This window comes from Aplidium turbinatum, chromosome 10 (assembly GCF_918807975.1).
Source record: "Aplidium turbinatum chromosome 10, kaAplTurb1.1, whole genome shotgun sequence".
Lineage (NCBI taxonomy): Eukaryota > Metazoa > Chordata > Ascidiacea > Aplousobranchia > Polyclinidae > Aplidium > Aplidium turbinatum.
The window spans coordinates 26748647-26759519 of NC_137481.1; the positions used below are offsets into that span (position 1 = coordinate 26748647).

At 42.1% G+C, this 10873-nt stretch overlaps 1 protein-coding gene across 1 annotated transcript; it reads left to right on the forward strand.

Annotated features, from left to right (window-relative positions):
• The first annotated feature begins 857 nt into the window (after nt 1–857).
• Nucleotides 858–2353, forward strand: LOC145778548 (uncharacterized). The gene is made up of 2 exons (XM_082590056.1): nt 858–1041; nt 1466–2353. The coding sequence occupies exons 1-2, from the start codon at nt 867–869 to the stop codon at nt 1627–1629; spliced, it is 339 nt and encodes a 112-aa protein (XP_082446182.1). The 5' UTR covers nt 858–866; the 3' UTR covers nt 1630–2353.
• Nucleotides 2354–10873: the final 8520 nt, after the last annotated feature.

A 10873-nucleotide genomic window follows, 5' to 3' on the forward strand; every position in this document is an offset into this window, starting at 1 on the left:
ATTTAAAAAAGAACACATTATTTCATCAACCACTGGGATATCCGAAATGCGTTCAAATTTACAAAAGTAAAACTCAAAAGAAACGACGAAGATGAAATTCTTTTAAAAAATCAAATTCAAGCGATGATTTGCTCAAATAGAATCACAGTTAGGATGAAGAAAACAAATTCGTTCCATTTCAAGGCAACACAGATTTTTTCTGATCAAAGATGACCCACAGAACTGGTATAGCAAGAAAAAATTTTCAAATTTACAGTCACAAGTTTATCGCGCTATATGTTTCACTCATTTGTTTAGAAAGTATTAAACCCATACTTGATTTGCACAGTGACTCTTTATATCTCACCAATTTATTTTGATGTGATCAGAACAACTATTGAGCAAACTGCAATCCAAGTGTGTGTTTAAAGCCTGCTGAAAAAAGTGAATACCTCCAAAAAAGGTCACCGTACGGCACTGCCTGAAGGTGGACACGAAGATTGGCTTCCCTGCCTTCCCGTCCACTTGATCTAAATCTTCAATCACCGGGCGTATGCCTGGATACGACAAAAAATTTTTGAAGGTCCCTTAAATTTGTTGGTCTGATCCTCCTCTAGTGGGAATGCATATGTGAAACCCACAAACCACATTCAAGTGGATAATAGCAAGGGGTAACACAGCAGGGAAGCCGCATAGTTCGCGTGATGCGCACGATACAACAACGCCCCAGGGCAGAGTGAAGTTCAATAGATTAAGAGAAAGTGAGATTGACCTTACATAATTACCACTAAAACATAATAACAAAAAAGGAGGAGGGCTATAAAGCTTGAACAGAACTTCAGTTTCAGTAATTTTTTTTTTTAGTTTCTGAAGAAAAATATTTTGCCATGAAAGTTTATTTCATAACCTCTGGTGTAGTTCTTATACTATTTATTTTGACTTTGTGCCGAAACACAGAAAGTCGTCGTAAGTCTGGTAAACTATCGGAATTCATATGCAGGAGATGCTGGAACAGGTTGTACAAGCACTGCAGCTACGCCATGGGCCTCACCAAAAGAAGCGGTAAGCAAAAATGTTATATAAAGGAGGACTGTTATTTTCCGCGTAAGCAACCAACGTGTCATCGCTGGCTAGCAAATAATGATAGAAGCTGCCTAGCTTAGTTCGAGAACTTTCATAGAAAAATATAATTGCCTTGTTACTTGATAAGCACACCTTTATCTGTTCCGGGGTGAGTTTATGGTGTAGTTTTGGCAAAACGTCAGTCCTTCAAGTGCAACTAGGTTACAAGCAGATCGTGACCTAGAACACACCGGACTTCGATTTTGTGTCACTTGTAAGATTTTTAAATTTCTCAACGTCCAAGGAATCCGATTAGTAAAAACTGAACACAATTTGATTGCTCAAAATGACTTCAAAACTGAGTTAAAAGTTTAATTAATTATTTAATAACTCATTGACCTTAACCATGTTTTAATTGTCGCAGTTTCAGATGAAGAAATGGAGTCATACAAAGCTAAGTCAAATATATTTGATGGTGTCGCTCGTGAAAGACGCAGCACTTCACACAAAAGAAAACGATCTTCCCGCCGTCTCTACTACCGAGTTCGGATCAACTGTCGCACATGCAGAAGTATGTGCTTCACCTAAAGCTGCCGAGTATTAAGAACCATGGCTTAAAACGTGAGGAAACTTGCTGCGCATGCGCGTGGGTTGTGTTGCTCATAGATTCGCTTTTCATCAAGAAAAATCCCGTCTCTTTCGAAATATCTTCAAATGGAAAATACAAGAAGGAACTACATCCATCCCCGGACGTTCACAGCTCGGCGGAAATGAGGGGCAGCGGAAATGCGACTTCTTATCACAAGCCTAAAGCGCGCGCTGCGGTGTCGCTGGCAGTACCAGGCGTAAACTAAGTCAATCGTCGAGTCCCTGGAGCGTGTTTGTGCCATTGCCTTTGGTGACAGACAGAAGCCGCTCACATAATTTCAAATAACCACGAAATCATTTTGCAAACGATATCGCATTCTTCAGATCCGCGATGTACGATTCGATTACTTGCGGTCAAGCAGGCGCGAGGTTAAAGTTCTTTTGAGATTATTTGTACAACGGTTGACACAGAAAAAATTAAGCAAATACTGTTATCATTTGACAACAACTGAGAAGGTGTGAAGACGTTCGCTGTGTCATGAGCTGAGTTTCAATGATTGTGAAACTTGCTGCAGTCCTTGATCAAAGCTAGGGCCTCGTCAGCAAAGAGCAAACCTCATTTGATGGTATCTGAACTAGACTTAATTCTGCAAGAACGCTATCAACTTTTCTACGCTTTATTCTTTTGGCCACTCCTAATTTAATACACAACATTTGCACTGGTTGTTGTGGTGTAATTTTGTTTTTTTGTTGTGAGTAAAATAACAATACACCAACGCATGGCATTGTCGTAGACAGAAAAACTGAAAACTCACCTTGTGACGTCACACTACCATGCCATTCATCTCTTCGAGCTTCGACTCATTCAGTAGTTAATGAAAAGCAAGTTACCATAGTGATAGTTCATTACAGAAAACCCCAGACAACAAAATTTGTCATTTTTTCATTGATTCAACGTCTACAGACGTTGAATCTGCAAAACTTGGGGTTTCCCACGATCTAATTAGTTTCACCAATGATCTAATTGTGCCACTGTATAAATCAGCGTATAAGTTCTCAATCTGGGGTCCACGATTAATTTTCAGGGGATCTGTTAAAGTTTCCGAAGTTGTAGCATGAATTATAAATTGCAAAAATTAAAACTGTTTGTGTTTTATTTGTGTATTATATTAATTCTCAAAGTGTGTGTCGTGACGCCCTCGTGCGTCATTTGAAATTTGACAGAACATCGCACAAAGTTTCGGTTTTCTGACTGAAAAACAATTATGTAAAAGAGTTTATTAGGCTGTATGCAGCTACAGTATCTTCAACTGGATTGTTTTAAGACAACAGATTGTTGATTACTGTTTAATTTAGAGATGCAAGCGTAGTCAGCAGTCTATTAGTAGCCTAGTCACAGTTTTGCAATGACTGCCATTACAATGAAGCATTGATTAACATACAGATGAAAAACGTGAGAAATTCTTCGTAAAAGTCATTTATTCTATTCTATTAAATTGTATTAATTTTCCATAGAATTTACAGAAAAACAGCATGTAGAAATCAATATACAGGTTACTGATTTTCAATTCTATGTGCCAACATATAGCTCATACCATGACTTCGTTTGTGTCATCAATCATCATAAGTGCGTCGCTAGTTCTGCAAACTCTTCTTATTGTATCGCTTCGAAACTTATGAGTGATATGTTTGCTTCTGTGAACGACGCGATATATTAAAATTTCAGATAAAAATTTTGTTACGGGTCCGCGACCACTTGGAGGGCACCAAAAGGGGTGCGCCAAGTTAAAACGTTTGAAAACCACTGATTGTACAAAAGATGTCGTCCATGTAAAGCGCTATTGACCAGGACGCAGTAGCCAGTTTCACAGTGGCCTTGCTTGCAGCGCAGCCTAATATATATGTTTTAGTCGATAGCTGTTTCATTGTAAGAAAGGGCATTCTTTTGTTTTGGCTTCCCCAAATATGCTGGTCTCGTTTTGGGTTGTAGGCAAACTAGGCAGCCGCGTAGGTAGTAACCTTCAGGGCTGTGTTCTTCTCTCGCTCGCCGCGCTTTGGACCTCGACCATCCCCTCTATACAGCATTCAAGCGACCACCACCTATAAAGCAGCGACTGAAATCAAGACGCCCCTTTGTGCCTGGTGCACAACAACTACTTAAAAAGGCAGAATAACTTGGTTTAAGTGTTGAACACTGGACGAACCACATGTGGAACACGGAGTGGCAAAACCACACCTCCACGCTCCGTGCCTTCAAACCCGACGCCGATCCCCGTCCCTCGGGGGTGTCCCTCGCAAGGCTTGCTTGGGTCAGGCTTATCCGCCTGAGAACTGCCGCTTTCGTTCGAACATGCACAAGTGGGGCCTGGCCCGGGCCTGGCTCCTTCATCAGAATCCCACTGAACAGACTGCAGACCATGTCATCCACCACTGCCTAACTCATCGGCCTCCAAACGGTGCGCATGATCTGAGGATCCTGGACGACAAGACTGCTGAGTAGCTGATGACTTTCTGCCCTCCAATCTAGCCTGGAAAGATCTGCTCATACGCCGATGATGATGATAACATAGACCTCACAATTGCATTATCTTCGTCACAATGCGTCACAATAAGCAAACGTCATTCATAGCCTGCTATAGAAAGCTAAAACCTCAATTGCTAAGGTAACAGGGATCAGTTGTCAGTAGATGTAACAGAAAATATACTTCGCACTTGCTAGTGCATCGTCAGTTCTGATAAAGGGCAGTTAAAGCCTACAAGTAATGTTTCAAATAACAATACAGTGACGCAATAATGTCAAAACATGAGCGTAAATATTGAAAAAGCATAAGCGTAAATATTGAAAAAATGCTGAATGAAACCTAAACCAAGCCGGCAGTAAAGTAAGTACGTATCAAATACGGTACGTATTTGTATTTGCACCGAAACTTTTAAGTTTATTGTTGTTGGTTTTGGCAATTGTTTTAAGAAATTCGACTATTTTGTTACTAATCATCGTCTTAGGCCTCCACAAAAGTTTGATTTATCGCTGATCGTGTGGTAACCAGCATCGCAACCCACGTCGTGACGACAAGGCTCTTATCTTGATCGAAGAAAGTAGCCTACGTAGTACAAACAAGTCCCTTTTTTGCTGGTCACGATCAGAGATCGCGATATGCACAATGGGCGCGTTCATAGCACGTTTTTTCATCACAAAGTTGGCATTTTGAATGTGTTCTAAGGTTCTAAAATTCAACTACTTTTAATAGAACGACGCCAACATCAAAAAATTATGACCAACAAGAAGAACGTGTTCATTATCTATGTTAGTCTATTCTTCTCTCGTATTGTCGCTAAACATCGGGGCCAACCGTGTGTGATTACATAATCTCGGTGAAGATGTGCATATAATGCAGCTTCAGTCCGGGACTTTGACTTCCGAGCTTCAGTGTAATCTCTAGTTAGTCCTAGTAAAATCCCGAGCTTCAGTGTACGTTGTGGGGCAAAACGCACGTAGACATAGAAATGATGATCATGAGTAAGGAACTTGACAGTGTAGATTTTAACGACCTGTTTTAGCCTGATGCTGCGGATTCGACGTGGTAATATCAAATTGCACTAGCTTTGGGAACACAGTTCCCTAGTCATGTACTATGACAAATGGTATTGAAGTCACACACAGTCAGTCAGCTGACAGTCAACAACAAGGAAGCCGTAACCATCCAAAACGCTCTCAATCAAAGGCACCCAGCTAAAACTTTGAAATAGAACCACCAACAGCAGACAACACTATCTCACTACTGGACTTCACCATAAAAATCGACAGAGACGGCACAATCCACCACGAGTTCTACCAGAAAAAAGCAAAGTCAAAACTACTCCCACACTTCGACTTGGCCCTACCCACAAGCACCAAGAAGACCATACTCTGAAACGAAATACAGAGAAGAAAGGATAGATGTTCTTCACCCAATAAATCAACACCACACCTGACGGAATTCGAAAAGACAATCGAGGAAAATGGATAGCCCAAGGACTTTCTTAAGCAACCACCCAGACGACAACGACACCGCCAAAACAAACCACCCAGATACCATATAAGCCAATATATTTCGAATTTCCTTATATAAGCGACGACGCGGACGGTAAAGTAAAGAAAGTCCGCCCCGATAGCTTGTGATTGGTTAGCGCGTCACTTCTGAAGGAAGAAACTTCAAGATCAATAGCGGCGCTGGTTCGACTCTCGGGGTGTGCGCTTGAGCAACGCATGTTAAGGACTGCTCTCCATTCAGCGGCATCTAATGGATGGAATAATTCCCCGGCAACAAGACTTCAACAATCGGAAACTTCAATCTGTCAATCTCGGTGACCGGGCCTGCGTCATTGATTCAAAGCCTCTACAAGTATGCGAAACTGCCAGGACTAAGCTCTGCAAGAAGCTTTCCCAGTCCGAGGATAAAGATTCAATCAATCATTCAATCAATCAATCAATCAATCTTCAAAGACCTGGATTCACTTTCTTGTTAATTTTAAGACGTGTTATCTTCGACCCCCCGGTCTTAAAATTTGCAGGGAGTGATTGTAGGGGCCAGTGATGAATATTCATTGTTTTCAACCTTGTGCAAAATGTTTTTCTCCTATAATATTTGCGTTCTTTAAAAAAGTCACTTGTTGTAAACAAAAATATTTGATAAATTGTTTTCTACCCAATAACTCTACCGCAGCTTTTACCAGGATTCTGTTCAATACCGGTAGCGATCGATCGCTTCCAATTTTCTCCGTTTTAGCAAAACGTTGCATTATTATGACGTCAAATCGGTGATTTCATCAACAATAACTTTTAACCCTATCTGTAGCGACACGGGGTTTTATGAGGACGCCCCACTCTAGTAGTGAAATATTTCACCGAAGGAAATAGCCTAGAATTGTGAAATTTCTTGACTTTTAGGTTTTATTCTTTGCGAACTTTCTAAACCTACACTGGTTTTTCTCCATTTTCTACTTTCCTTGTTTCTGCCCTTCACAATCAGCATTTCGTCAGAGGTGGCTGGGCATTTTCATGAAGCTGCCTACATTACAGCAATTAGCCTAATCGTCGTGGGAAGTTTTTCTCCCGCTCTGTGATCCGATATATCGTTTTAGGACATTCTTTCTAAAGTTCTAATCCTGTAATCCTATATTTATGAGCAAAAGTATTTTTTTTGTTTAGTTTAGCATTAGGCTACTCTGTGACTATGTTATAATTCAAAAATATGCGTTCTAACGGTCAATTTTGAAGCTATTTTTGCGAAATTAGAATAAAAACCGACTTTCTGAGTTTTTTCATCTCAAACACTTTATTTCAATAAATTTGTTAGGTAGCAGATAGCCTACCGGCAAGTGCCCCTGAGATCATAGTTAATAAATATACCTAGTTCGCCAGCTTCCGTTGTTTTAAACTCGGCACGTACGCCCTCTGTCGGTGGTTAATACGTTTTGCTGACTCAGCATAACTACTAGAAAAAACCTGTAGAAAATTGGCGAATTGAATGGTTGCAATGTTTGTTAGGTGAGTTTGGGCTGCTGAATGAGGGGGAAAAACGCTAGAAAGAAGAAACTGTGTTACCAGAGCCACTATATACATAGTCTGGAAAGTCATGTTTTGAGATTGTTGTTTACATCGCCACCTAGGAAAGATAGGGTCAACTCACAGAATCTGCTTGGAAGGTATACAAATGCAGGCATATTGTTTATTAATAAATCATTTTATTTTTCGTCATTAACACGTCCGGGGCGAAAAAGATACTAACTACAAAAATCGATATAGACCTACCAGTATGTTAATGAACGGGAAAAGGTGGCAAAACCTTGAAAGGTTTAAAACGTGCCTGAATGAAAAATTATGTAGAAGGCTATATATCAGTAGTTAGCACTGCCACAAAACCAGAGGTACGTATACGCCGCAAACTTGCGGCGTAGACTTTTTGTTTACGCCAACGCTTGCGCCACATTTTGTAAGATAGTTTGCGCTTGAGGCTACGCCGTAAAGTTTTCGCGATTTTTTAGCGCATAGCGTCAACGCATACTTTTTGTAAGAGGTCCCGCGTGACCAAGTTGGTTGTTGATTCTACTGAAGGTGGTTTTCTGGAATCTAACGCCACTCGTGCTGTATTTCCAAATATTTATTTCCACAAAGCCAAAGATTACAGTAACATTTAGATTAATACAGTCTTAGACAGTGAAGGAGGGGGTGGTGTTAATTTCGGCTTAATTGCCACCTGTCAACAATACATAAATTGATAATTCCCTGATACACTAACACTTAAAACCTTCCCTTTCAAAACAATATGGCTGACAGGCGAGAGAAAATGACGGCGTGCGTAATTAAAGGGAAACGTCTTCTACCAGAAGTTAAAGGTGATGTCTCCAATTTGGGTTTTAAGTAACATATTGCTGTCAGTCCCCGCTACAGTCCCCCCGAAAACTTTTAAGAAGTTTTCTAAAATTGGAAGGGGGCTGACGACACAGTAAAGCACATGTGAATCACATACAAGAAATCGTCTGGCGGCAAGTATAAGCGTCCGCGTAAATCAATCAAAGTCAGTTATCGTCGTTGGGCTCAATCAAAGTCAGTTTCGTTATTGGTCGCTCTCTGAGCTTTCCGCCAGGCAAGCGAGCCACAACGGAGCGTACATGTCCGTCCGAACCTGTTTTTGTTTGTGTAATGATTGCGTAGGGATACTTCAGGAACTGCGGTTCGTCTTCGTCGTTCAGGATGACGAGATCGCCGATTTTGAAGTCTCTTTCTTCTTTGCGCCACTTCTGGCGTTCCTGCAAGCCTGTGAAGTAGGTCTTGTACCATCTGCTCCACCACAGTTCTGCTATTCGCTTTGAAAACTTGTAGCCTCGTCGAAGCTCGTCTCGGGGTGAGGTAATGTTGGGAGGCATACAATCATCTCTTGGTTCTAGTGTGCCAACCATCAAGTCGATGGGTCGCAATGGTGGGAGACCGTCATCTGATGGTGACTTGGTAAGTGGTCTACAATTGATGATATATTCTGCCATCTTACAGCAGGTTTGAAGCTCATCTTCCGTCGGGTTCTTTAGAGACAGCTCTGGAAGAGCAGCCATTGCCTTACGAATGGTGCGTATCTGCCGTTCATATAGCCCTCCATGATGAGAAGCTTCCGGTGGCCCAAATTGCCACTCTATTTCCCACTCTTCCATTCTTCTACGCAATTCTGGTGATTTACCAACCGATTGGAGAGCAGTAGCAATTTCCTTCTTCATTAGGGTATTGGCACCAACGAAATTTGTCCCGTTGTCAGTTCGCATGAATTTGGTCCTGTAGCCTGTGGAGCAAAGAAACCTGCGGAAGACATTCATGAAGGAAGACGTAGTTAAATCTGCCGCTACTTCAACACGCACTGCAGTGGTGACCATGCACACAAAAACACATAGCCAGCGCTTAACACAGCTTCTGCCCACTGCCACACTGAAAGGGCCCGCGAGATCGGAAGCAGTGTGTGCGAAAACATGCAACCTAGGTTGCAGCCTTACAGCCGGAAGCGGTGCCATCAACTGCTCGCCCCTTTCCCTACGCCTTAACCTACAGCCCAAACAGTCCTTGATGTAATGTCGAATGGTGGCTGTGCCTCCTATTGGCCACAGTCCGTAGTCGTGTTGCAGAGTCCCGAATACTAAGTCAGGACCAAGGTGTCCACTGTCGGCATGACTCTTTTTCACATATAGTTCGGTACACCAATGCCTGTACGGCAGAAGAATTGGATGTTTGAAGTCGAAACCAAGATCTGTGTTTTGCAATCTTCCCCCTATACGAAGTAAACCATTGCCATCTAGGAAGGGAACATACCTACACAGCTGGGTCAAGAAATGAGGTCTTTCTCTCGGGGGATCCTTATTGAGGGCTTCTTCAAAGGGAATGTGGTATTTTTCCATTCTGCTGGTGATCTTTTCCAAGGTCTCCTGCTGCACCAGTTTCAAAAGAATGATCCGTGCCTTGTCTCTTGTCATAGGTGAGATTGCCTGTGCATTTTTTCCAGTTTGAAAGTGTGTTTGCAGAGATCTGAGGCAATGATGGGCTTTGACAATCCGTATTTCTGCTTCCGTACTGCTGCTTGAGTCTGACAAGGCATTTAGTAAGCGGCCTTTTCCTTCTGCATGTGCAAGATTAATGCGCAGAACTGGACTTTTGATCCCTTCCAATATGTCTGTGTCACTGTCCCCCCGTTCCTCAGTGTTTTCTACCGTAATAATGCCAGATTGTCGAATAAATGCAGGGCCTTTGGCCCACAATTCGAAACTCTTTGTTTGCCGATGGTGCATACCCCTTGATGCTACATCGGCCGGGTTTTCCTTTGTGTCAACATACTCTGGTATTTGGTTCCCAGTGCCACTGAGAATTTTGTCCACGCGGTTTCGGACAAACTGTGTCAGCTCTTTCGTAGTGCACTTGCACCATTTTATGACCGTCATGGAATCAGTCCAGACACATGTCTGGCGTATAGGGATACTGAGGCATGATTTGCATTGAGTCAACAGATCTATGCCCATACATAAAGCAATTAATTCCTTACGAGCAATAGAGAATCTTTTAACTTGAATCGATGGGAAGAGTCTTGACTTTCCCATGACTAAGGCCGTTTCCACATTCTCATCCTGAATTTTTCTTAAGTAAATGCATGCACCCATCGCATAGTCTGAAGCGTCAGTAAACAGATGAAGTTCATTTTCCCCACCGGAGAGGGATGAGTATTGTCGGGGGAATGGAAAAGATGATAGTTGCTGCACATCCGACACACTCTCATTCCACTTTTTCATTAGATCAGGGTTTACTTCATCATCCCATCCTAAGGTGTTGGCAACTATGTCTGAATAGCCCAGTTTGAGCTTAACAAAGAAAGGGCACCAGAGTCCTAAAGGGTCAAAGTGAGAGTTGACATAGCTGAGTGCTTTGCGGCGAGTTAGCCGAGATTCTGACACAATTGGGCGATCCTTAACATACAGCTCTAGCTGATCCTTCTCGGCATACCAGGAAATGCCAAGCGTCTTTTGTTGTGGAAGTCCATCCTTTGAAGAAGTGATTTCTTTTAACGGGGGCGCCAAGTGATCCCGGTCCACATCCTCCAACACAGACAGACAATTACTGGAAAACTTGGTGAGCATGAATCCGGTTGTGGCAAGTAGTTCTGTTGCTTCAGCAATAGTCTTTTTTGCATCCTCTACTGTTTCAACAGAGGTGATGAAATCGTCTACATAGAAATCC

Bases quoted from the DNA above. Each gene is read 5' to 3' on its own strand.
- LOC145778548 (XM_082590056.1), top strand. From the start codon at position 867: ATGAAAGTTTATTTCATAACCTCTGGTGTAGTTCTTATACTATTTATT. The intron at 1,042-1,465 runs GTAAGCAAAAAT...TAATTGTCGCAG, and splicing joins GGGCCTCACCAAAAGAAGCG to TTTCAGATGAAGAAATGGAG.